Source organism: Babylonia areolata, chromosome 33 (assembly GCF_041734735.1).
Source record: "Babylonia areolata isolate BAREFJ2019XMU chromosome 33, ASM4173473v1, whole genome shotgun sequence".
Lineage (NCBI taxonomy): Eukaryota > Metazoa > Mollusca > Gastropoda > Neogastropoda > Buccinidae > Babylonia > Babylonia areolata.
In genome coordinates, this window is record NC_134908.1 from 16948842 (window position 1) to 16976755 (window position 27914).

General features: G+C 45.4%; 1 protein-coding gene across 1 annotated transcript in view; it reads left to right on the forward strand.

Moving 5' to 3' along the window:
• The first annotated feature begins 2458 nt into the window (after nt 1–2458).
• Nucleotides 2459–27914, forward strand: part of LOC143277057 (uncharacterized) — a 30999-nt gene continuing 5543 nt past the window's right edge. The window contains exons 1-10 of the mRNA XM_076581789.1: nt 2459–2546; nt 3429–3485; nt 8482–12219; nt 13419–13527; nt 14896–14982; nt 17245–17298; nt 20318–20415; nt 22589–22690; nt 24230–24308; nt 27541–27762. Of these exons, the coding sequence (XP_076437904.1) occupies nt 2475–2546; nt 3429–3485; nt 8482–12219; nt 13419–13527; nt 14896–14982; nt 17245–17298; nt 20318–20415; nt 22589–22690; nt 24230–24308; nt 27541–27762 (4618 nt within the window). The 5' untranslated portion in view covers nt 2459–2474. The remainder of the gene's footprint in view (nt 2547–3428; nt 3486–8481; nt 12220–13418; nt 13528–14895; nt 14983–17244; nt 17299–20317; nt 20416–22588; nt 22691–24229; nt 24309–27540; nt 27763–27914) is intronic.

Here is a 27914-nt window from a genome sequence, read left to right on the forward strand (position 1 = left end):
GCAATCACACATGGATGTGGCTGCCACTCCAATCCTCTTCAGGTGTGCTCGGAGGCCGCAGTGTCCTGTGCGAAGGTGGTAGATGGTAGCTTCAGCGCATACAAAACTCTGCTGCCGGGCTCGTCCTCAGAAAGAAAAGATCTGAGCACATCACTCCTCTCAGTTTTGCAACATCTCTATTGGCTCCCTGTCTCACATAGAATAAAGTATAAGATCAGCACTCTATGTTATAAATGTATTCACAAATCTGTCCCTTCCTATCTTTGTGGCTGCCTTCACCTCCACACTCCACGTCGCTCTCTTCGATCGGCTTCGGATCCACAATGTTTACGCATACCCAGATTCAAACACTCCACTGTTTGACGACGTTCTTTCTCTGTCTCTGGACCTAATAATTGGAATGAACTTCCTCTTTCGCTTCGTCAGGTCTCCGCACTCAGCTCTTTCAAGTCTGGCCTTAAAACCCACCTCTTCACAAAATAGCCTCCCTTCTCTGCCTCTTCCTTGTCTTCAGTTTCTTCAGTTTTAGAGTTACGCATGCGTATGACTGGTGTGAAAGCGCTTAGATTTGTCTCTGCACAAGATTCAGCGCTATATAGATACTATAAATACTATCATCATTATTATTATCAAAAGTTATTATTATTACTGATTCCAGGAGCCCAACAGAGGTAGGTAACTGAAGCTGGTTGACTGCAGTCGGTATATATACAGTGCCGTGCTTTACACGGGATGCTGGGATGTCTCCGTCTGAAACACACACTTACTCGTGGCGTGTCTCAGTGGCTGACCTCAGTATGGTATTGTTTTATCATCTCCCGTAATCTATGATTATACTTTGAACCCCACCGTAATCTACACACGTTGTACTCTACCGTATGTCTATATATATATTTGTATGCATTGTGTCGTAGGTGTCAGACCACTCACTTCCATGGTAGGTGGCTCTGGGGTCAAATTCCATACAACGATGTTGTTCAGTCTTCTGTTAACTCTCGTTTCATCTGCCTGAGCAGTTACTTACCATTGAGATACCTTCACCAACTGATGTAGGTCTTGTTCGACGAATTCGACGGGCGCAATAGCCGAGTGGTTAAAGCGTTGGACTGTCAATCTGAGGGTCCCGGGTTCGAATCACGGTGACAGCGCCTGGTGGGTAAAGGGTGGAGATTTTTACGATCTCCCAGGTCAACATATGTGCAGACCTGCTAGTGCCTGAACCCCCTTCGTGTGTATATGCAAGCAGAAGATCAAATACGCACGTTAAAGATCCTGTAATCCATGTCAGCGTTCGGTGGATTATGGAAACAAGAACATACCCAGCATGCACACCCCCGAAAACGGAGTATGGCTGCCTACATGGCGGGGTAAAAACGGTCATACACGTAAAAGCCCACTCGTGTGCATACGAGTGAACGTGGGAGTTGCAACCCACGAACGCAGAAGAAGAAGAAGAAGAATGTTCGACGAATTCAATCAATTATCGTATAGTTCTGTTCACTGACTGTAATAAAATGCAAATGATAGCTCGTACTCACGCCCTTCTTTGTCTATGCAGTCGAAATTTCGGTAATCTTCACTTGTTACCAATTGATGAGGATTGTGTCACGTGTGTAATCAGTCGCGCGCACGTGCGCGCGCGCGCGCATACACTGACACACACACACTCAGTCACACACTGGCACACACACACACACACACACACACACACACACACACACACACACACTGCACACACACACATTTAAAATAATTATTGTTATTATTATTGAATTATTACTGTCAAATGTAATTGCATGTTAATTATGCATTTTTGGTAGTTTTCTACCTTTTCTGTTTTCCTCTCCCCCCTCCCCCCCCCCCTTTTTTTCCCCTTTTATTCTATTTTTATTTATTTTATTTTATTTTATTAATCGTCTAATGTCAGGCTGATAGTGAAAAGACGCTAAACTAAAAAACGAACGAACACACACACACACACACACACACACACACACACACACACACACTCACTGGTGAGGTGATGCAAGAAGCAAGCACAGTTTTCAAATTTCCGCGCTCCACTTCACTAGTAACACTCACAATTATGTTTGGGTGATTCTTAGCACTGAAATACAGACATACACACAAAGACACATGTTCACAAACAAAACAAACCATACATACAGACAGACAGACACATATACTTTCATAATGTATATTGTAAACACATACACACTGTTCTACACACCTACACATACATATATGCATACTGGATGCTCTATGCTTTTGTTTAAATGTTTATTTATTTATTTTTGTTTGTTTGTTTGTTGTTTTTTTCTTCCGTTGTTTCATGTACGTCTATCGTCGAAGGAATTAAAAAAAAAAAAAAAATGATCATAATAAATCGGCTTTCGCGCTTCCAAAGGTACGTCACGCTGCACAATAAAGCTTGTTCGTGCCACAGTAGTAGCTTCCCTTGTCATGCAACAAGAATGGCGGACGAGTTATCACACAAGCTCAAGAAATACAGGGCCTATTTGGAGGCACGTCCTCATGGAGACAAGGTAAAAGTGAAACATGTTTGTTTCGAAAACCCCTTGAGCCAGTTCCTTCTTTTTGCAAGGGTTGTTTCATTTATTTTTAGAGCGTCCAAAAATAAAGATAGAAAAGGAGAAATGAAAGTAATCGAACTGTTTTTAATGTTGTCCTGTTTGTGACAGCTGGCGACAGAACTGTTTTAACTGCATTTTGTAGACTCAGTAAACTTATTAACTTAGACACGGAGAATCCTGCCAGACTTCCAGCTTTACAACCTGAGAAGCTGGATCAACTGAAGCTCCATGTGCAACAGCAAATGTGTCCAACCATGATGTTACCCATAGAACTTTGGAAGTTATTACTAGTAATACTACACACATGCACAAAACAGTTGGTGATCTGATCGAAGCAGGCCCGAGGACCGGTTTGATCACTGCTTTTCAGAGACAGACCAGAGGGCAAGCAAACAGACAACAAACCCCATACCCTCAGACAGCCATGGAAAATCTTGATCTTTCTTCCCATTTGCTATCCCATAACATGGAACAGTTTCAGTTTCAGTAGCTCAAGGAGGCGTTACTGCGTTCGGACAAATCCATATACGCTACACCACATCTGCCAAGCAGATGCCTGACCAGCAGCGTAACCCAACGCTCTTAGTCAGGCCTTGGAAAAAAAAAAAATATATATATATATATATATAAAGATAAGCTTACATAAAAAAATAAATAAAAAAATAAATAGATAAATAAATAATAATTATGATATAAAAAAAGGTAGTAGTAATGAAAATAATAATAAAATAATAATAATAATAATAATAAATAAATAAGACAACATGGAACAATGCCCCCATATATCCTGTCATCAGGTGGTCCTGATTAATTGCAGTTTTGTCTGTTTGACAGGTATATCAGGTGCTGAGAAAACTGTCGTCTCTTCCAATGACAGTGACACTGCTACAGGTGGGTTTTTTTGGCTAAGCCATATTGTGTCTGGGCGTAACAGCCCAGGTTTTTTTGTTGTTTTTTTTTTGTTTTTTTTAACACAAAATGTCATCATGTTATCATTCAAGAAACATCCCACAATCAGTCAGAGGTCAGTTGGAAACAAAATCAAGGATATTTACCAATGTTATTTGCATTTTCACCTGTTTCTTTTCTGATCAGTCTACTATGTAGTGTGCACACTGTCAACTAATTGGAACTCTAGTGACTGTAGCATGTTAGTGTTTACTTGATTTTCAACATCCGCACTGCTGAAGCTGAAATTAAAAATCAAAATAAGACAAAGGTGGCTTGCTGACAGCCAACAGTGATGGTTGTGGTCGGTTCTGTGCTGTAAGTGTAAGGTGACTTTAGATTTATTGTTACACAAATCAGAGATGGCTTAGGATCAGGAGTGTGTGGAGGGACAGACAGGTTTTTGCCGATTTGCAGAAAGTGCATTGAAGCAAAAGGCTTTATAAACAACAACAACAACAGGTAACTGAGCTTGATTTTGTTTTGGGTTCACCACCAATTTGATGTGGAACATTTCTTGGCTGAGTTACAGCATGAAATTTTATGTCAGAAAAAAAAAGAAAAAAAAAAAAGAAACAAAAAAGCCCTGCTCATAGATTTCCTCTGCAAATTGCTGTACATTCAGCATTTAGTCAGATGGATTACTGGTGTTACTTTTTAGAATACAGGGATTTCAGTTTTGACTGAAAGTTTGAGTCTGTGCACAACTAATACTTATACAAGTTATAGCATTACTGAAGAAAATTAGATAATGAAACACTGAAAGAAACTAAGAACAAAAAAAACAAAAAATTGATAGAAACCCACCCTCCCTCTCATCATGCTTGCTACCCTCGCCAATCTTAAGGGGGGGTGGTGGGGGGGGTGAGGGGGGTACACATCTTCAAGTCAGTGCCGCTTATGCTGCTGATTCAGCTAGCACACAGGTAGATAAAAGGGTACACTAGAATAAACCCAGACATTCCCTAAAAAAAAAAAAAGGAAGCTCCAGGCTTACCCCTGTACTGAGCATTTGGCATGGGCACACAGGAGCAATGACAGATGAAATGTGTTAAACACAGATTAGCTTTTATTCAAGACTGGCATAGCTTTTTTAGTCCTGAATATACTCCACAGAATTTATGGACAATAGACATAATATAGACATAGAGCAAAGACATGGTTGCCTCAACTGATGTTTTTTTTTCCTTTTACAAGAAATTCTGTTCATTTATCAGTAGCATAAGCAGCTTTGAGTTGAAATGTTTGTGTGTGTGTGTGTGCATGCATGTGTGTGTGTGCAGTGTGTGCATGTGCGAGTATGCACAAGTTTTTTATATTGATATACACTTGCATGTATCCTGATTTCTACTGTATCGGTGTTTGTGTATGATTTTCGATTCATGTTCGTATCTTGTCATGTACTATCTCCCCCCCCAGTATTCCTTGTGACCCCAGTGCACTTGGTCATAAAGACATATTCTATTCTATTCTATTCTATTCTATTCTATTCTAAATTGTGTACCTTGTAAATAGAGAGTTACCACTCTCTTTATTGTTGTTTTATCCTTTTCTCTCCCGGCCTTATTGTTCATTTCATTTCCATAAATACCTTTCTTTTTCTGAACTGTTCACATGTGTGTGTGTGTGCGTGTGTGTGTCTGTGTGTGTGTGTGTGTGTGTGTGTGTGTGTATCTGTGTGTGTGTGTGTGTCTGTGTGTGTGTGTGTCTCTGTGTGTGTGTGTGAGTGTGTGTGTGTGTCTGTATCTGTGTCTTTGTCTGTGTTCGTTCTTTAGTTTAGCGTCTTTTCACTATCAGTTGATATCAGACGATAGTGTGTGTGTGTGTGTGTGTGTGAACCAAAAAAAGATGATTTTTCTACAGGACTTAGCTATGGACAACTTCCTTGCAATGACAGACTGTTGATTTTTGCATGCATCATTCAAGTGCATGCTGTAAGGAAGGGGCCTTGCTTTGTCAAAGCACTAGCACTAGTAGTAGCAGTGGGTTGTGCACAGACCATCACCCAACTTCTAGTAAAAAAAAAAAAGGGACGAAAATTCCAGGTCTGTGCTGAAATTCACCGTCAAGTGTATTTTATAATCTCACACGAGAAATTATATTGTGACCTCATTAAAAAGAAGAAAGAAAAAAAGAAACAATTATCACATTTATCAGCAATAAAAAAAATTAAAAAAAGGAAATAGAATGTAACATTTTGAAATTATGTATATCAAATTGCACAGTATGTAAATTATTTATAATTATGGATCAATACAATAAAAACACAAGATTTGCACTCACAAATGACATGCACTCGTGACTCATGCACACACATTTTTAGCCCCACAAACACTGGCAAACACTTGAGGGACGTGGTGGCGGTCTCCACTCCGGGAGGGACGCTCACTCAGTCTGGCTCCGCGACTAAGCCATTACTGTCGTTAGTAGGGGGCTTAGTAGGTGGTGTCCTAAGTACGTTAAATCAGAACAGGCACCACTGAACACCACCGAAGTGACTCAGCAGCAGTGCAGGGTCTCCTCTGGTGTGTGGCCTCCTGCTGACCTGACATCGATGGTTCCCTTCGGACTGCCGACTCTGGAACTGTGACAGACGAACCTGGTTGTAGCCGGGGCAGCAAAAAACAAAACAAAAAGAAAACCAAACAAACTAAAAACACTGGCAAACACAATATATACAACCCAGCCATGCCCCTCAGAATACATGCTTATTCAACAGTTCCACTGACCTGGGAAGAAATCTGTACATGTGAGTTCTTCATTCTGTGCCAGTTTACACCAAGTAGATCTGTACGGTCTGCCAGATCCCACAAGAACATGACTTTTTGACTCACTTGTGTAAACAAAGTGAGTCTATGTTTTAATCCGGTGTTCGGTTGTCTGTGTGTGTGTGTGTGTGTGTGTCTGTGTGTCCGTGGTAAACTTTAACATTGACATTTTCTCTGCAAATACTTTGTCAGTTGACACCAAATTAGGCATAAAAATAGGAAAAATTCAGTTCTTTCCAGTCATCTTGTTTAAAACAATATTGCACCTCTGGGATGGGCACAAAAAAAATTAAAAAAACGAAGCCTAATTATATGCAAACTGCATTTACTCTTTTGTATTCTCTAAACTTGGCACTTTGATCTGATATTCTGACCCAGCAACAAGAGCCGTCATTATTATCATTTTTTGTTCAAACAGGAACTTCTTTTGCTAAGCATGGAAGTTTTATTTATTTTGCAAACGTTTTGGTGCAGATAGTAAAAAAAAGGGAAATTACTCTGTAATTAATGCTAGGGGACTTAATTCGCTTGAAACTGATCTTTCTCATCTTAAACGTTACATTTTGAAAATATACACAATACATAAAAAAGCTTGGACTTTTTTTTTTTTTTTTTTTTTCAGTGTCTCACAAGTGAGTCTTGAAGGCCTTGCCTCTCTTGTTATCACTTGCAGTCAGTCTTGCTTTTTGGCTCTTTTGTGCTCTTTATACGTTTTCGCTCAAACACACTGGTCTCTCGGTGGTTGTTGTTGTTGTTGTTTTCCTTTTTAACTCATTCTGGACAAACAGTTTTCTTCCTTGCTTTCCCCCCTGCAGACGACCCTTTTTTTTTGTTAGGGTTATGGAAAAAAAAATCACAAAAAATACAAAACACAAAGTAACTGAATAAAACTAGTACTTGATTCACTGACCCCTCTTCTAACGTCGTGTCTGCGCCCCCCCCCCCCCCCCCCCCCCCCACCACCCCCTCTCTTCACAGCCCTCAGAAGTTGAGTCACTGTTAGTACCTTCTTGCTGGTAGCATTTTTCACTGCACATACTTTATTCAACGTCTTCATCATCCTGGTCGATGTTGAAACCTTCACTTTAAAGCATTTCAATCTCTTCAGCAGCAGTAAAAAGCCACTGTCGTGATCTAGTTTGCTTCAAAAAATTTCCACTTGTATCGCCTGCGACGCCATTTTCAGTACGTATGCAGATTAGCTTGTCATGTGGGGTACCAAGGTCAACAGCTGGCCAGTGAGTGTATAGTCACGGAAACCTCACGAAGAAATTTTCCATTCGACCCTCGACACATTCGCAATGCTTGGTGTAGCTTCGATTTTTATGCTACCCCATGAGGAAAACGTAGACAAATTTTCAATCGTCGAAACCGCTATAGCGTTCTGTCATCCGTAACGCTACCTTACGTCAGGAACGCTATAGCGTTCCATCATCCGGAATGAGTTGATCAGTTCTTTAGTTGTTGCTTTATTCTCTTTTGGGTTTTTTTTTCCCCTTCTTTTTGTAAGATGTGAAAGTGATGTGAGTTTATTTAGCGAGTCCTCTGTGGAGATGCCAGGGGGTCTTTCATTGACTGTTGGTATCATCTGAGGAAGTGAAAAGAAGAGTCCAAAACGCCATTGGCCCATTCAAAGACCTGCTAACCACAGTGAAGGAACGCAAGCTCCGCTGGTATGGACACGTCACACGATCAGACGGCCTAGCCAAGACCATCCTGCAGGGTACCGTACAAGGAAGGAGGAAGAGAGGCAGACAGAGAAAGCGGTGGGAGGACAACATCAAAGAGTGGATGGGCCTGCCATTTGCCACAACTCAAAGGGCCGCTGAGGACCGAGGCAGGTGGCGCGAGCTGACCAGGCAGTCATCCATGGTGCCCCAACGACCCACCCACGGGTCAAGGGATAGATGAGATGAGATGATCATCTCTTTTACAGCCATCAGTTTCTTTGTTGCTGCATTCTTTTCTTCTTTTTCTTTTAAGTAGGCTCTTCCTTTCCTTTCTCAGTTGAGAACTGCCTTAGTTACAGGTCCATTCTCCCATCTGCACGTTGGGTTATATGCTGCTGGTCAGGCTCCACCAAGCTGATGTGGTGTAATGTTGGTTTTTTTTTTGTTTTTTTCCCGAATGCAGTGATGACACCCCCTTGAGAAACTGAAACTGTGTTGCAGGACACGGGGCTGGGGAAAGCCGTGAACGGCTTCCGGAAGCGTGACGGTCAGGTGGGGGACTCTGCCCGTCAGCTGATCGCGGGCTGGAAGACCCTGGTGAGGGAGTCCGTCAAGAAGAAGGATCCCCCCAGCGACGACGAGGAGAACCAAGACGCCAGCTGCCACTCTGATGTCGAGGAAGGTCATCATTCAGGTGATGAAGCCTCCGACAGAAATGAGGACGAGGAGGAGGAGGATGGAGGTTCTGGGAGAGAGGACGACAGTGGTTCTGAGGATGGCAGGCACCACAGTGATGAAAGGAGCGATGACGAGCGAGTCAGTGAGAAAGAGGAGGAGGAAGGCAGTGACAGAGAAGAGCACCGTTCTGAAGAGGAGGAGGAGGAAGAAGAGGAGGCAGCAGCGTCGTACCACAGCCACCGGGAAAGCAGCGGGGAAGAGCACAGCCCGTCGCATCACTCAGGCTCAGAGAGCGAGAGGAACGACGACAGTGGCGACGAGAACCACTCCCCTCGGTCTCCGCCGGGAAGCGACGGCCATTCCGGCGAAAGCAGCGAAGACGCCGGGCACGACTCTGATGACAGCGGCCAGAGCCCCCCTCGCAGGAAGGACCATCACCACTCGTCCAGGTCCGCGCACCACCGCCCACATCCCGAGAGAAGAGACCGCCATCACCCAGCGACCGCATCCAGTCAAGACCACCACCATCGTCACCACCAGTCGGTGAAAGAGCAGCATTCCAGATCTTCGGAAAAGGACAGTCACAAGGAGCGGAAAGGCAGTCCCAGGGGAGAGGTGAAGTCTAAGGTGTCTTCCCACAAAGGCGTGTCGTCGTCTGACGGAGCGCGTCACAAGGGAGGTGGGGGTGACGCTCACAAAGAGAAGCACGCACAGCACACGTCCAAGAGTGACCGGCACAGGAGAGCGCCCGCCGGCGAGGAACAAAGAACGTCCAGACACGAGAAAACACCGTGGCCCGACGAGGACCGGAGAGCCCCCAGTGAGAAACACCGGCGTGCGTCTGGCAGTGATCACAGACATTCCAGCGGTTCTGCTGACAGGGCGTCGTCAGGAGACCGGCCCAAGGAGAGGAGTGGTGAGAGACTTTCCTCCTCTTCCAGATCCGGTCTGCACTCAAAGGGGAAGAGTGAGAAACACTCTTCCCACCACCAGTCTTCCCATCACCACCAGTCATCGGTGGGAAGCCGGTCAAGGTCGGGGGGCCATCATGATGGTGAAGGTGAAGGTCATGGACACCATCGTCATTCAGAAGGGAGGCACGGCAGTCACCACCGCTCAAAGGACCAATCCGACACAAGGTCAAGGTCAGCGGAGAGGAGGTCGCCAAGTCCGGAAGGCAGGAGTCCTGTGAGAGGGGACACCAGTGAAGAGGAAGAGGAGGAAGAGGAGAGTTCCAAACCGGTAAAAGTCACAAAGCACTCCTCTTCTCACAGACACCCCGGGCATCACTCGTCCTCCCACTCTGTCAGTTCTCGACCTCAGGCATCATCAGACAGCCACAGCCGATCTTCCAGTCACAAAGGGAAAGAAGCAAGCACCGACAGTAAGAAATCCTCCGGTCACAGAAGCAGCGAACCCGTGACAAAGAACAGTCGTTCTTCCTCCGCCCACAAAGACGCTGACCAGACCAGAAGAGACAGGGACTCCCAAAAGCAGCGCTCACCCACTCACAAGAAGCACGCACCCTCCATGCCCACAAAGAGCAAAAGCAAAAGCTCGGGGCAGGTGGATAGAAGTTTGTTTGAGTCTCTGTCCCAGGTGGCACCCCAGGGGGCCGAGTCTCCAGACGCCCGTTCCTGTGAAGACTACGAAGAGTACATCAACCGCTGGATTGAAGACGGCGTGGCGGAGTACCGCCCAGGCGCCGTCAAGAACCAAGACCGATCGTCGGACAGACGCAGGAGCGCGGAGGACTACGAAGAACACATCGACAAACAGGTCGGGGGAGACGTCGCCGCGTACAACCCCGGCACAAAACGCAAGGACTCTGGGTACACACATCTGAAAAACAAGTCCATGCTGAAAGAGCACAGCCAGAGCCCCGACGACTATGGCGAGTTCATCGACAGAGGGCTGAAATCGGACTGCACAGAGTACAAGCCGAGCTCCAAGAAGGGGGAGAGAGGACACCGAGAGCCCTCTAGGTCGAGGAGTTCTAAAGAGCCCAGCCCTGCAGACTATGGGGACTGGATCGACCAGCGTGTGAAGGGCAAGGCCGCGGAGTACAGGCCAGGGTCCAAGCCTTCCTCCAAACATTCCTCCTCCTCCTCACACTCCAAGCACAGCTCAGCCGTCAGGGTCAGAAGTCAAAGCCCTGATGACTATGAGGAGTACATTGATCGCGGCGTCAAGAACGGCTGTGCCGAGTACAAACCCAGTGTAAAGAAGGAGAGCCAGTACGAAATGTGTCAGGAATCCAGTGACGATGACACGCAGGGCAGACATACACAGCACAAAGACAGACACAGCCATACACATCGCAGCAAAGACAGAGACGTCACAAAGGAGGGTGGGAAAGACCGACGCAGAGAGAAGGAGCAAGCGAAGGAAAGGAGCAAAGACGCAGACAGACAGAAAGAGAAAGGCGGCCACAAAGAGAGCAGCAGGGAAAAAGAGAAGGAGAAGGTCAGAGCGACCCAGCGCACCACCGAAAAAGGAGGTGCCATCAAAAGGGAGAGTCCGGCGAGGGAGAGATCCCGACCGTCCCCATCCCACCACCACCACTCCCTGAAGCACCACAAGCACTCGGACATGGACATCATTCTCCGACCTGATGGCAAGCTGTTCCAGGAACCCAAAGACGCCCGCGGCTGCGACTCTGAAACCAAGCCCAGAAAACGTCCCCCGCCGCATTCGCTAAGCCCCTCACCAACACGCTCCAACAGTTTGTCTCCTGCTCCAGAGGACCAGGCCGGCTCTCCTTTCGACCCAGACAGCCCTCCGCCCAGATCTCGGGCTGAAGAATCGCAAGCCAAAACAAACCGGGGGAAAAACGTAAAAGAAGAAAAATCGCAAGCCTCCTATTCGCAGGGTGCGGACAGCAAAATGTGCTCGGCAGAAAGCAAAGCCCAGAAGCCCAGTTCTTCCGCCAAGAAAAGCTCGAAGCGACCCGTGGATGCCAAAGCGCTGATCGAAAGCAGCTTGTTCGCCACCCCTGACGACCACTCTGTGAAAGTGCCGGGAAAGAAGCGGCAGCCTCAGCCTGACAAGAGCGCCCAGCGGAAAAAAGACTCCCAGAACTGCTCCTCTGCTAAATACCCCAAAGTGGAAAAACACTCCCACGGTCCCAAGAGGAGCGACCCCGGCTCGAAAAGCTCGTCGGAACAACGCGCCTCGAACGACAGAAAAGAGAAACCTCCTCCGGGCGACGACAGCACGCACAGAAAAGAAAAAGAGAAACGCTCTTCCCACGGCAGCACACACATGAAAGAAAAACCTTCCCACACCCCCGAAACAAGCCACAAATCAAGGAGCAGCGGCGGTGCGAAATCGTCGGACAAGCATGCGAAGCGTTCCTCCTCGCATGGCGACAGCAGTAAGTCGCAGGGGAAGTGGGAGGAGGAGAGCCCTGAGGACACGGAGAACCTGACGTCCTTTGAGGACTTCCTGAACTACGACGAGAGCAAAGCCATCAAGAGGAAGAAGGCCGACAAGCAGATGTCCGGCGGGGCTGCAGGCACTGTTGGCCGTGGGTCGCCCTTTCCAACACCGCCCAAACAGGTTTGGCTTCCTTTTTAGTGTGTGCACGCTTCTGTTTGTGAACGGGAAAGAATGAGAAGTGTGTGTGTGTGAGAGAGAGAGAGAGAGTTGGAGCGACTGAGAGAGAGAGTGTGTGTGAGGGTTTGAGTGACTGAGAGAGAGAGAGAGTGTGTGTGAGCGTTTGAGTGAGTGAGAGAGAGAGTGTGTGTGTGTGTGTGAGTGTTTGAGTGACTGAGAGAGAGAGAGAGTGAGTGTGTGAGGGTTTGAGTGAGTGAGAGAGAGAGTGTGTGTGAGGGTTTGAGTGAGTGAGAGAGAGAGTGTGTGTGTGTGTGAGCGTTTGAGTGACTGAGAGAGAGTGAGTGTGTGTGAGGGTTTGAGTGAGTGAGAGAGAGAGTGTGTGTGAGGGTTTGAGTGACTGAGAGAGAGAGAGAGAGTGTGTGTGTGTGAGGGTTTGAGTGACTGAGAGAGAGTGAGTGTGTGTGTGAGGGTTTGAGTGACTGAGAGAGTGTGTGTGTGAGGGTTTGAGTGAGTGAGAGAGAGAGTGTGTGTGTATGAGCGTTTGAGTGACTGAGAGAGAGAGTGTGAGTGTGTGTGTGTGGGTTTGAGTGAGTGAGAGAGAGAGTGTGTGTGAGGGTTTGAGTGAGTGAGAGAGGGTTTGACTGAGTGAGAGAGAGTGTGTGTGTGTTTGTGTGTGTGTGAGAGAGGGTTTGAGTGAGAGTGTGTGTCTGTGTGTGTGTGTGTGTGTGTGTGCACGTGAATGAAGCCTGACTGAAGTGAATAACACAGGAAACGAATGATGAGCACCAGTTATTATAAATGCTGTGAGCTGCATGCATGGAAGGTGCAAGTGTGAGTTCGTATTTTTGTTAGTATTAGTATTGTTGTTGTTGTTGTTGTTGTTGTTATCATCATTATATTACTATTATCATCATTATTATTATAGATCAATATTATTAATGTTATTTTATTAGTAGCAGTAGTATTGCAGTAATTGAATTATTATGTAGAAAGAAATCACTTCTTTCTTGACTTTTTTTCTTTTTCTTTTCATTTCTTTCTTTCTTTTTCTTTTTTTTTTTAGCATTTGTTTGTTCTTTGCTGGGTGTATTTCCACTGAGAGTGATAATAGATGAAAACGAAACAAACAAATAATGGGAAAAAAAACCCCAAAAAACAAACAAAAAAAACACCTGAAGTGCTGTGCGTTTTTGTTTGTGCAGCTGAAGCTGACGTCTTCCGAAATTTTAGCTTCACTTGGTGGTGAAACCAGTGTGAATTATCAGCCGCGACATTACTTACCTGTGGATGAAGACCGACACAGGGACAGTGGTGAGTATAGAGAGCTCTACATTTCCTGTGTGTGCTGATAGCTGTCTAATTACCGGAATAAAGATGTCTTTTCACTGTTAGCCGCGCGAAATTTGGCCAAGCAGAAGCAAACCGAAAGGCCTAGTTTGCGTCAGTTTGACATGGTAAGCGTATATGTGTATCACCGAACTTGGAGTATAATACAAACTCCTCTTTTTAAAATGATGGATGCACAACATCTTTATCATGTCATGCTTTTAGTTTTTACTTGGTTCTGTTTCCTGTTTGTCAGAGTGGTAGTTGTCTAAAACCTGAATTAAGATATATATATATATATTTTTTTTTTTTTTTTTTTAAAGATGAATGCACAACATCTTCATCATGTCATTCTTACACTTGGTTGTTTGTGTACATGTATGTTCTTCAGTTCCGGTTTAATGTCTATTCCTAATTGTTTATTTATTTTTTTATGTTATTTATTTATTCTTTATATTATTTATTTTTTACTCTTTTGTTTCTTTTTTAGTTTCTCTTTTTTTTTCTTCTTTTTTTTTTGAACCCCAGAATTGGAGACATTTTGTTCATGTGGTCTCACTGAAATAATTGACGCGGACATGATTATAACATAGAACTTGTAAAAAAAAAAAAAAATAAAAATAAAACAGTTTTTACTGATCCTGCTGAGGAAAGGTTTTGAAGACATCGTTGCAATACAGTGTCAAAGAAAAAAAGGTCATCGATTGTTTTTTTGTTGTTGTTTTTTTCTTGTTGGAAGAGGCTTGTCTGTGTAACTTATTTCATGCTGCCAAGAAGTAGGTTTGCAACTTGAGATGAGCAACGTGTACTGATCTTTCCTCTGGTTTGATGCCAGAAAAAAACAAAAACCCTTATTATTTGCGTTGTGTTTCATGTTGTTTGTGTTTTGTTACTGATAGTCTATGTAATTTTAATTGCATTTTATATTTAATTTTGGTATAAAAAATATTGTTGTTCGAATCATGGCTCAGCCGCCGATATTTTCTCCCCTTCCACTAGACCTTGAATGGTGGTCTGGATGCTAGTTATTCGGATGAGACGATAAACCGAGGTCCCGTGTGCAGCATGCACTTAGCGCACATAAAAGAACCCACGGCAACAAAAGGGTTGTTCCTGGCAAAATTGTGTAGAAGAATCAAAAAAAAAAAAAATGGGTGACGCTGTAGTGTAGCGACGCGTTCTCCCAGGGGAGAGCAGCCCGTCCTCCTGTTATTGCCATGTTTCCTTGCTTCTCTGTGACTCGGAAGAGTTAATGGGAATAAAATTAAACTCTGAAACTACTTGAGTTCATGTGTTCACGACATATGATTGTAGGTGACCGGTGCTGAGCGTTGCCGCGTTGTTCCGTTTCAGAAGACAGCGAGGACACCAGAATGATCGCTCCGAAGAACACCAAGACTCGAACCCAGGTGTACTCGGGTCGACGCCATGGATTGAAAAGTGAGTAAAGAAGGTGGTGGGAGGGAGGGAGGGGGAGGGGGGGGGGAAAGGGGAGGGGGGGTGAAATGTGTGTGTGTGTGTGTGCATATGTGCCTTTGGCTTTCTTTGTCTATATCTCTTATCTCTCTCCCTCTCTCTTACTGTGTCCTCTCTCTCTCTTTCTTATTCTCTCTTCTCTCTTCATTTCTCCCTCTCTCTCTCTCTCCCCCACTCCCTCTTCCTCTCTCTCCCTCTCCCTCTCTCTCACTCGCTCCCTCTTCCTCTTTCTCATTCTCTCCCCTCTCTTCATTTCTCCATCTCTCTCCCTCTCTCTCTCTCTCTCACTCTCTCCCTCTTTCCCCTCTCTCTTCCTCTCTCTCTTCCCCTCTCTCTTTCCCTCTCCCTCTCTATCACTCCCTCCCTCTTTCCCCTCTCTCTTCCTCTCTCTCCCTCCCTCTCTTTCCCTCTCCCTCTTTCTCTCCTTTCCTCTCTCCTCTCTCTCCCCCTCTCTCTCTCCCTCTCTCTCACTCTCCCCTCTCTCTCTCCCCCTCTCTCTCTCCCTCTCTCTCTCCTCTCTCTCTCTCTCCTCTCTCTCTCTCCTCTCTCTCTCCCCCCTCTCTCTCCCTCTCTCTCCCTCTCTCCCTCTCTCCCTCTCTCTCACTCTCTCACTCTCTCTCCCTCTCTCTCTCTCTTCCCCTCTCTCTCCTCTCTCTCTCTCTCTCTCTCTCTCTCTCTCCCTCTCTCTCCCTCTTTCTCATTCTCTCCCCTCTTTTCATTTCTCCCTCTCTCTCCTACTCCCTCTCTCTCTCACTCTCTCCCTCTTTCCCCTCTCTCTTCCTCTCTCTCTCCTTCTCCCTCTCCCTCTCCCCCTCACCCTCTTTCTCATTCTCTCCCCTCTTTTCATTTCTCCCTCTCTCTCCCACTCCCTTCACGTTTTCCTCATGGGGTAGCTTAACAATTGCAGCTACACCGGGCGTTGCGAACATGTCAAGGGTCAAATGGAAAGTTTCTTCATGAAATTTCGTAACAACACACTCCACAGCGAGCCAGCGAGTTCAGGACCCCACACGACAAGCTAATCTGTGTACGTTATCGAAAATGGCGTTGCAGGTGATAGAAGCGGAAATTTTTGGAGCAAACTTGATCACGACAGCGGCATCTACCGCTGCTGAAGTGATTGAAATGCTTCACAAACTGAAGGTTTTGACACCGACGAGGATGATGACGACGTTGAATAAAGTATCTGCAGTGAAGAAATCAACCAGCAAGAAGGTGCCGATAGTGACTCAGCTTCTGAGAGCAGTGAAGAGGGAGGGGGGTTGGCGTTCACACGACGTCAGGAGAGGGGTCAGTGGGTCAAGTACAGTGAGTTTCGTTCAGTTACTTTATGTTTTGTATTTTTTGTGATTTTTTTTTTCCTAACCCTAACAAGTGGGTCGTCTGTAGGGAAAAGCAAGGGAGAGAACTGTTCATCCGGAGTGAGTTAACCCTTTGGCTGCCTATATGACGAGATAACTCGTCATCGAAATATTCTGACTTTTCCCTTCTTTGCGTTCAGTTCGTTGACAAAAATGCTGGTAGCTTTAGCTTGGGGAATCTCTCAGGATTCTATTCATAGCTAGAAACCCCATCTACGTCATGAGGCAGTTCTTTATTTGAATGTTTTGGTTGGGTTACTGTCCCAGTGTTTGGCTGGCTCCTCTCCTCGCTCGCTCAGCAAAATGTCGGACTGACACCGTGCACAAGACATGCGATTGTAGCGAACTAAATGAACCAAGACTGATTGCTTTTGCTGATGCTCAGAAAGAATTGAAGCGTAAACGAGTAGAAGACAGTGATGAACATTTATAGGACGATTTGATAGAAATTAAAGGAAGCAATCAAGAGAGTGGCCAAGATACCACTATGCAAACCTTAGCAGACAACAGAAAGTGATATTTTAGTGCAAATTACCTGACTAATGTTAGTTAACAAGTTGAAAATATGACAAAAAACAAAACACTGAATTCAAAACAACAGCATGTCACTGTAAATATATAAAATGGGAAAACATCATGTGTTTTGTATTCTTTATTCATTTCCCTTTCAGAAAATATATACTTTCATGGGTCTTTCTCCAATAACAAAGAGCACAGAATCTTTTTGAAAATTTATACCCCCTTTTTTTTTTGGAAAAAACCCCCTGGCAAATAGATTTCACTGAAATCTTATTTTCCTGGCAGCGAAAGGGTTAAAACGAGGCAGAATAAAGATGACTGACTGAAGTATGGGCGTGTTTTTCAGAGATGCACACGCTGGTCGAGTTGAGCTTGCAAGTCCTCATTGAGAACATTGATGGTGAGTCATGCTTTTTCACTGATTCCTGTGTGTGTGTGTGTGTTGGGGGGTGGGGGTGGGGGTTGTGTGCATGTGTGTGATTTGTATTGAACTGTTCATTCTGGGGGGGGTGGCGGCGTGTATGTGTGTGATTTGTATTGAACAATTCATTCTGGTGCGGCAGCGTATATATATCATATGCCTACCATTCTAAGAATAGTCATGTTTATAACACTAACAGAAAAGCATTGACGTTTTAACAGAAAACAGAAAAGCGTAAGAATCATAACCAAAAAAAAAACCAAAAAAAAAAAAACCCCAAAAAACCGTAAGAAGTATTCACCATTTTGGGTATGGTTACAGCCAGGCACGGGCAAACCTGGCAGCAGATCGGGACGTTGTAACTTTCGTTCTTTAGTTTAACGTCTTTTCACTTTAAGTGATATTAGACGAGGGAAGGGAAGAAATCGAGGAGGGTGGGGGGTGGGGATTACTGTGTACGCATACAAGTAAGTGAAAGTGTGTGTGTGTGTGTGTGAAAATTATTGATTTAAGTTTTGTTTGAAAAATAAACAAAAAATCATAACAATATAACATATTTCTAATGGAAAACTAACAACTATAACAGCGAACCAACTGGACTATTTAACAAGGAGTTGAAAAAGTCATACATTAGCAATGGACTGCTGAAGATCGTCAACACTGAAGATGATTTCATTTCAGGGATTTGAGACTTAACATATCGCAAGTTGGTATATGATCGGCTGTTATGTGAGCACCACAGATGCAAGAAACATTACTGACATATTTTGCAACTTTAAGAGCGTGCGCATGCGCATTTTCTCATGCGTTTGTGGGCTGCAGCTCGCACACGTTCACTTGTAGGGATGAGAAATGGGGTGATGGCCTAGAGGTAACGCGTCCGCCTAGGAAGCGAGAGAATCTGAGTGCGCTGGTTCGAATCACGGCTCAGCCGCCTGATATTTTCTCCCCCTCCATTAGACCTTGAGTGGTGGTCTGGATGCTAGTCATTCGGATGAGACGATAAACCGAGGTCCCGTGTGCACCACGCACTTAGCGCACGTAAAAGAACCCACGGCAACAAAAGGGTTGTTCCTGGCAAAATTCTGTAGAAAAATCCACGTCAATAGGAAAAACAAATAAAAGTGCACGCAGGAAAAATACAAAAAAAAAAAAAAAAAAAAAAAAAAGGGTGGCGCTGTAGTATAGTGACGCGCTCTCCCTGGGGAGAGCAGCCCGAATTTCACACAGAGAAATCTGTTGTGATAAAAAGAAATACAAAAAAAAAAAAAAAAAAAAGGTCTTTTACGTGTTTTGACGGTCTTCACCCCGACTATATTCCTTCTTCGGGGGGTGTGCCTGCCACGTGTGTTCTTGTTCCGGTATCGGTGTCAGTATCAGTAGCTCAAGGAGGTGTCACTGCGTTCGGACAAATCCATATATACGCTGCACCACGTCTGCCAAGCAGATGCCTGACCAGCAGAGTAACCCAACGCGCTTAGTCAGGCCTTGAGAGAGAAAAAAAAGGAATATGATAATAATAATAATGATGATGATGATAATAATGATGATGATGATGATAATAATAAGAATGATAATGATAATAGTTTAAAATAAAAATGAAATAAAAAGACAATAATGATGATAAATAAGCAAATAAATGTAAACTCCATTTACACATACCCAAATTCAAACTCTTGACTGTTGGCCACCGTTCTTTCTCTGTCTCTGGACCTTGCAGTTGGAATGAACTTCCTCTTTCGCTCATCAAGTCTCCACACTCAGCTCTTTCAAGTCTGGCCTTAAAACCCACCTCTTCCCAAAACAGCCTCCCTTCCCTGCCTCTTCCTTGTCTTCAGTTTCTCCAGTTTTAGAGTTATGCGTGCGTGAGAATGACTGGTGCGAAAGCACTTAAATTTGTCTATGCACAAGATTCAGCGCTATATAAATACCATTATTATTATTAGTATTATTATCATCACCAACATCATCACCACCACCATCATCATCATCACCATCATCATCATCACCATCATCATCACCACCAACATCACCATCATCATCATCACCAATATCATCACCACCAACATCATCATCACCACCATCATCATCACCACCAAAATCATCATCACCAACATCATCACAATCATCATCGCCACCATCACCACCTACATCATCATCACCAGCATCATCACCATCATCATTATCACCATCATCATCATCATCACCACCAACATCATCATCACCAACATCATCACAATCATCATTATCACCATCACCGTCATCACCATCATAATCACCACCACCATCAACGGCATCATCATTATCATCACCACCACCATCATCACCGCCATCATCACCACCAACATTATCATCACCAACATCATCACAATCATCATCGCCACCATCATCACCACCTACATCATCATCACCAACATCATCATCATCATCACCATCACCATCATAATCACCACCACCATCAACGGCATCATCACCACCAACATCATCATCACCAACATCATCATCATTACCATCATCATCATCACCATCATCATCATCATCACCACCATCATCACCACCATCATCACAATCATCATCGCCACCATCATAACCACTTACATCATCATCACCATCAGCATCGCCACCATCATCATCACCAACATCATCACCATCAGCATCGCCACCATCATCATCACCAACATCATTACCATCACCACCACCACCATCATCACCATCATCACCAACATCATTGTCATCACCACCACCACCATCACCACCATCATCATCACCAACATCATCGTCATTATCACCATCACCATCATCAACATCATTATCATCACCACCACCACCACCACCATCATCATCACCATCATCATCACCAACATCATCACCACCACCACCACCATCATCACCATCATCACCACCACCACCATCCATCACCATCATCATCACCACCATCACCACCACCACCACCACCATCACCACCATCCATCACTGTGTGGTGTGTCTCACTGTGCAGCCATAGAGTACATGGGCCCGGTGCCCTACCACCTGATCAAACCCTTGCTGGAGAGGTGCACTCCCGCCCAGCTGTACTCCTTGGAGGACTACAACCCTGTGAGTCTGTTCCTCCGTCTGTCCGTCCCTCTGTCTGTCTGTCCCTCTGTCTGTCCCCTCTGTCTGTCTGTTCATCTCTTACCTCTGTTTCATCGGGAGTGAAATGTGTGTGAGTGTGAGAGGAAGAGAGATTCGGATTCGGATGATTTACTCACAAAAAAGGCCTTCTCCCCTTATGAAGGGGGTGGTGTGTCAACTTATTTCGAAAACATAACTAAACATGCAGTATGTGATGCCCATGGAACAAAACAATACATGAATTGATAATCGGGTACAAATTAAGTGGATGGATTTTGAAAGCTTTGTGTGTGCGACGAGTGGTTAAAGCGTTGGACTGTCAGTCTGAGGGTCCCGGGTTCGAATCACGGTGACGGCGCCTGGTGGGTAAAGGGTGGAGATTTTTCCCAATCTCCCAGGTCAACATATGTGCAGACCTGCTAGTGCCTGAACCCCCTTCGTGTGTATATGCAAGCAGAAGATCAAATACGCACGTTAAAGATCCTGCAATCCATGTCAGCGTTCGGTGGGTTATGGAAACAAGAACGTACCCAGCATACACACCCCCGAAAACGGAGTATGGCTGCCTACATGGTAGGGGTAAAAATGGTCATACATGTAAAAGCCCACTCGTGTGCATACGAGTGAACGCAGAAGAAGAAGAAGAAAGCTTTGTGTAAATAAGTTGCAAACTGTCTGACTACTTCTTCTCGACGTGACGTCATTTATAAGCAAAATGGTTTGAACATAGAAGGCTGAGAGTGATATTTCTGGGGCATAAAGCTATACCTGTACTATAACTTTGGGCAACAAAACATACGATGTAATTTGTTTGTGTTTTTGTAAGTGAGAGAGAGGGGGGGGGAAAGAGAGAGAGTTTGTGTTATGAGAGAGAGTGTGTGTGTTTTGAGAGAGAGAGAGAGAGAGTGTTTGTGTTTTTGTGAGAGAGTGTGTGTTTTGAGAGAGAGAGAGAGAGAGAGAGTGTTTGTGTTTGTGTGAGAGAGAGAGAGTGTGTGTGTTTTGAGAGAGTTTTTGTTAGTGTGTGTTTTGAGAGAGAGAGAGAGAGAGAGAGAGAGTTTGTGTTTTTGTGAGAGAGAGAGAGAGAGAGAATGTGTTTTGAGAGAGAGAGTTTTTGTGAGAGAGAAAGAGAATGTTTTGAGAGACAGAGTATTTGTGTGTGAGAGAGAGAGAGAGAGAGAGAGAGTTAGTTTATGTTTTTGTATGAGAGAGAGAGAGAGAGTGTGTGTATGTGTTTTGAGAGAGAGAGAGAGAAAGAGTTTGTATTTTGTGAGAGAGTGTGTGTGTGTGAATGTGAGAGAGAGTGTGTGTGGTTGTGAGAGTGTATGTGTGTGTGATCATAAGTGTGCTAGAGTATGTATCATTGTATGCCTGTGTGTGTGAGTGTGTGTATATATATGTGTGTGTGTGTGTGTGTGTGTGTGAGAGGGAGGATGAGAGTGTGTGCACAAAGTGTGTGTGTGTGTGTGTGAGAGAATGAGAGTGTGTATGGTATGTGTGTGCGTTTTGTGTGTATTCTTGTGTATATCTGTGCTTTGTATGTGTTCTTGCATACTTTGTGTCTCACTGACGTGTTATTGTGTGTGAAGCACTTTGAGATGTCTGAAAGGTCTGTATGATGTACTATTAATATCTTTATCATTAGTAGTAGTATTAAAAAATATAATTATATATATTATAAAACGTGTGGGTTTCGGGTGTGTTTACATATATATTTGTATTTGTATTCTTTTTATCACAACAGATTTCTATGTGTGAAATTCAAGCTGCTCTCCCCTGGGAGAGCTCGTCGCTACACTACAGTGCCACCCATTTTTTTTTGTATTTTTTCCTGCGTGCAGTTTTATTTGTTTTCCCTCTTGAAGCGGATTTTTCTACATAATTTTGCCAGGAACAACACTTTTGTTGCCGTGGGTTCTTTTACGTGCGCTAAGTGCATGCTGCACATGGGACCTCAGTTTATCGTCTCATCCAAATGACTAGCGTCCAGACCACCACTCCAGGTCTAGTGGAGGGGGAGAAAATATCGGCGGCTGAGCCGTGATTCGAACCAGCACGCTTAGATTCTCTCTCTTCCTAGGCGGACGCGTTACCTCTAGGCCATATATATATATACCCAGTCTAATATGATTGTGTGTGTGTGTGTGTGTGTGCGCAGAACTTTCTGGAAGACACGGAAGAACTGTGGAAGTCCCACTGTGAGAAGGACTTCCGGAACCTGGAACCAGACGAAATGGAAACGTGGAGAGAGATGTACCTGGTAATGGTCTTCCTGTTTTCCTTACGTGTCATCGTATTTGTATTTCTCTCTTTTTGTCACAACAGATTTCTCTGTGTGAAATTCGGGCTGCTGTCCCAGGGAGAGCGTGTTACTACACTGACAGCGCCACCCATTTTTTGTTGGTTTTTTGTTTGTTTCTTGTTGTTGTTGTTTTTTTTTTGTCTGCCTGCGATTCTATTTGTTTTCCTATCGAAGTGGATTTTTTTCTACAGAATTTTGCCAGGGACAACCCTTTTGTTGTGGTGGGTTCTTTTACGTGCGCTAAGCGCATGCTGAACACGGGATCTCGGTTTATCGTCTCATCCGAATGACTAGCGTCCAGACCACCACTCGAGGTCTAGTGGAGGGGGAGAAAATATCGGCAGCTGAGCCGTGATTTGAACCAGCGCGCTCAGATTCTCTCGCTGCCTAGGCAGATGTGTTACCTCTGGGCCATCACTTCATCATGGTGGGGTGAATAATCAAAACGCTCATACACATGGCATGTTGCATGTCTGTATGAGTGTTTATGTGTACGTGACTGAAACCTGATTGAATGACGCAGGAAACGAATGATGAGCGCCCAATGGCAGCTGTCAGTCGGCTCTACCCAGGTAGGCAGCCTGTCGAGCAAATGACTCTTGTGTTTGTAAAGCGCTTAGAGCTTGGTCTCCAGCCAAGGATAGGCGCTGTGTAAATATCCGTATCATCAGTGTGTGAGACGGATAAAGAAGATGGAGATGAGACCCTCACTGCGATGAAAACAACTAAATCAGTGTCGCTACATCTTCAGGAAATAAATAAAATAGACGCTGTCCTCAGAAAGAAAAGATCTGAGCACATCACTCCTCTTTTGCAACATCTCCACTGGCTCCCTGTCTCACACCGAATAAAGTACAAGATCAGCACTCTATGTTATAAATGTATTCACAAATCAGCCCCTTCCTATCTCTGTGGCTGCCTTCCTGATGGGGTTTTTTTTTTTGTGTGTGTCATCTGTTTCTGATGGTAAGATTTTGGGGTAGGCATGTTGGGAGCCTCATTCATGAGTTGTTGTTGCTGTTGTTTTTATTAATCAGAGTGACTGCTGTGTGTGTGTGTGTGTGTGTGTGTGTGTATGTATGTGTGTGTGTGTGTGTGTGTGTGTATGTATGTGTGTGCGTGTGTGTACGTGTGTGTGTGTGTGTGTGTATGTGTATGTGTGTGTGTATGTGTGTGCGTGTGTGTGTGTGTATATGTGTGTGTGTGTGTGTATGTATGTGCGTGTGTGTGTGTATGTGTGTGTGTGTGTATGTGTGTGTGTGTGTATGTATGTGTGTACGTGTGTATGTATATATGTGTGTGTGTGTATGTGTGTGTATGTGTGTGTGTGTATGTGTGTGTGAGTGTGTATGTATATGTGTGTGTGTGTGTGTATGTATGTGCGTGTGTGTGTGTATGTGTGTGTGTGTGTGTGTGTGTATGTGTGTGTGTGTGTATGTATGTGTGTGCGTGTGTTTGTATATGTGTGTGTGTGTGTGTGTGTGTGTGTGTGTGCAGCGGAGAGTTGAGGAGCGGGAGGCCAAGTACCTGAAGCTGAGAGAAAACATGTCCAAGACCATGACCAAGGGACAGTCAGGTAGACAGCTTCTGTTGCTTCTGTGTGTGTGTCTGTGTGTTGTGTGTGTGTGTGTCCCTGTGTGTGTGTTGTGTGTGTGTGTCCCTGTGTGTGTGTGTGTGTGTGTCCCTGTGTGTGTGTTGTGTGTGTGTGTGTGTCCCTGTGTGTGTGTTGTGTGTGTGTCCCTGTGTGTGTGTGTGTGTGTCCCTGTGTGTGTGTCCCTGTGTGTGTCGTGTGTGTGTGTGTGTCCCTGTGTGTGTGTTGTGTGTGTGTGTGTCCCTGTGTGTGTGTGTGTGTGTGTGTCCCTGTGTGTGTGTGTGTGTGTGTGTGTCCCTGTGTGTGTGTGTGTGTGTCCCTGTGTGTGTCGTGTGTGTGTGTGTGTGTGTCCCTGTGTGTGTATTGTGTGTGTGTGTGTGTGTCCCTGTGTGTGTCGTGTGTGTGTGTGTGTGTCCCTGTGTGTGTGTGTGTGTGTCCCTGTGTGTGTTGTGTGTGTGTGTCCCTGTGTGTGTGCCTGTGTGTGTCGTGTGTGTGTGTGTCCCTGTGTGTGTTGTGTGTGTGTGTGTCCCTGTGTGTGTCTGTGTGTTGTGTGTGTGTGTGTGTGTCCCTGTGTGTGTGTGTGTGTGTCCCTGTGTGTGTCGTGTGTGTGTGTGTGTCCCTGTGTGTGTGTTGTGTGTGTGTGTGTCCCTGTGTGTGTCGTGTGTGTGTGTGTGTGTCCCTGTGTGTGTGTGTCCCTGTGTGTGTGTTGTGTGTGTGTGTGTCCCTGTGTGTGTCGTGTGTGTGTGTCCCTGTGTGTGTCCCTGTGTGTGTTGTGTGTGTGTGTGTGTCCCTGTGTGTGTGTCGTGTGTGTGTCCCTGTGTGTGTCGTGTGTGTGTCCCTGTGTGTGTGTGTGTGTCCCTGTGTGTGTCGTGTGTGTGTCCCTGTGTGTGTTGTGTCCCTGTGTGTGTCGTGTGTGTGTCCCTGTGTGTGTGTGTGTGTCCCTGTGTGTGTGTCTGTGTGTGTGTGTCCCTGTGTGTGTCGTGTGTGTCCCTGTGTGTGTGTGTGTCCCTGTGTGTGTGTTGTGTGTGTGTGTGTCCCTGTGTGTGTCGTGTGTGTGTGTGTGTGTGTGTCCCTGTGTGTGTGTTGTGTGTGTGTGTGTCCCTGTGTGTGTGTCTGTTGTGTGTGTGTGTGTCCCTGTGTGTGTGTGTGTGTGTCCCTGTGTGTGTCGTGTGTGTGTGTTGTGTGTGTGTGTCCCTGTGTGTGTGTGTGTGTGTGTGTGTGTGTGTCCCTGTGTGTGTCGTGTGTGTGTGTGTGTGTCCCTGTGTGTGTGTGTCCCTGTGTGTGTGTTGTGTGTGTGTGTGTGTCCCTGTGTGTGTGTTGTGTCCCTGTGTGTGTCCCTGTGTGTGTTGTGTGTGTGTGTGTGTGTCCCTGTGTGTGTCGTGTGTGTGTCCCTGTGTGTGTGTGTCCCTGTGTGTGTCGTGTGTGTGTCCCTGTGTGTGTGTGTCCCTGTGTGTGTCGTGTGTGTGTCCCTGTGTGTTGTGTGTGTGTGTGTCCCTGTGTGTGTTGTGTGTGTTGTGTGTGTGTGCCTGTGTGTGTGTGTGTGCCCCTGTGTGTGTCCCTGTGTGTGTGTGTCCCTGTGTGTGTCCCTGTGTGTGTGTGTCCCTGTGTGTGTGTCGTGTGTGTCCCTGTGTGTGTGTGTCCCTGTGTGTGTGTGTCCCTGTGTGTGTCCCTGTGTGTGTCGTGTGTGTGTGTGTCCCTGTGTGTGTGTGTGTGTGTGTGTGTCCCTGTGTGTGTCGTGTGTGTGTGTGTGTCCCTGTGTGTGTCCCTGTGTGTGTCCCTGTGTGTGTCCCTGTGTGTGTCGTGTGTGTGTGTGTGTCCCTGTGTGTGTGTGTGTGTGTGTGTGTGTGTCCCTGTGTGTGTCGTGTGTGTGTGTGTGTCCCTGTGTGTGTGTGTGTGTGTGTGTGTCTGTGTGTGTGTGTCCCTGTGTGTGTCGTGTGTGTGTGTGTGTCCCTGTGTGTGTGTGTGTGTGTGTGTGTGTCTGTGTGTGTGTGTGTGAAAGCATGATTCTGGTACTTTGTCTTTTATCTATGTTTGCATGAACTTGATGCTTCAAAATGTGTTTCTTATCTGGAAACCCCCCCCCCACAAAAACTCAGTAATGGTTTGAACTTGTGTGTTGCTGTCTCTTTTAAATTTAAAAGAGCGAAATCTTCTAACAGTTACAGATAAAAAGCAGACAAGCATGCAATTAAACAAACAATTAAAACCGGAATATATATTCATCTGGAGTTTTTTGAGGTATATATTTATCTGTACCTTTCTATTTCTCTGTGTGTGTGTAGGGGGGTACAAAATTGTATGTGTGAGTACGCTAAATGGTTAGGATAATGTGTCATGAACTGTGTATTGTAAGTTTATCTTAATTTGTGTGTGTGTGTGTGTGTGTGTGTGTGTGTGACAATATGGTGTTGAAGCAGTTGAGCATTTGTATGGTTTGACAGTCCTGATATGGCCCTGTGCGGTCGGCTAGACTGCAAACATCGATAAACCAGTAGACCCATCTTGAACCTGGGCAGGCAGCAAGGTTTGCATGGTGGGACTCCATGTTGTGGCGTGGAGCTGATGAATATGTCGCCTTTTCATCAGCGAATTGTGTCAACAGTTTCTTCTCTTTCAGAAACAGCAAAGCGTCACTGTTAACTTGTTGTACGTCTCACTGCGTGCAGGCAACAAGATTCGCATGGTCGAACTGTAGAACTAATGCATATGTCACCTTTTCATCAGCGAACGTGTTAACAATTTTTCAGACGTTGCGTTGTTCTGTGGAACTGATGCATGTGTCGACTTTTCATCAACAAACGTGTCGACAATTTTTGGACTACACGTTGTTCTGTGGAACTAATGCATGTGTTGACTTTCTGTCAGCAAAAGCATCAACAGTTTTTCTTTCAGAGACAGCAAAGCATCACTATTAACTTGTTGTTCCTCTCTCTCTGCGTGCAGGCAACAAGATTCGCATGGTTGAACTGTAGAACTAATGCATATGTCACCTTTTCATCAGCGAACGTGTCAACAATTTTCAGATGTTGCGTTGTTCTGTGGAACTAATGCATGTGTCGACTTTTCATCAACAAATGTGTCAGCATTTTTTGGACTTCTACGTTCTGTGGAAGTAATGCGTATGTCGACTTTCTGTCAGTGAAAGTGTCAGCAGTTTTTCCTTCAGAGACAGCAAAGCATCACTATTAACTTGTTGTTCCTCTCTCTCTGCCTGCAGGCAACAAGGTTCGCATGGCCTACATGGACACGGTGGCCAAACCGCCGCGGGATGTGCGGAGGCAGCAGCAGCGGTTCGGCACGGCGGGCATCGTGCGCGGTGGGCGCTCCAGCGAGCCCTCCACATCGGCTGGGTACTCTGGTGCCCAGTCCCTGAAGCACAAGACCTACATCCCCATGAAACCTCAGGGAGGGGGGCGACCCGTGGATGACAGGCCTAGACGTAGGTTGATTTGTATGGCGGGAGGGGGGTGGGGGGGGATTTGGAGGTGTGATGTGTGTGTGTGTGTGTGTACTCTGGAGCCCAGTCTCTGAAACACAAGGCCTACATCCCCATGAAGAGGGGGGCGTCCCATGGACGACAGGCCTAGATGT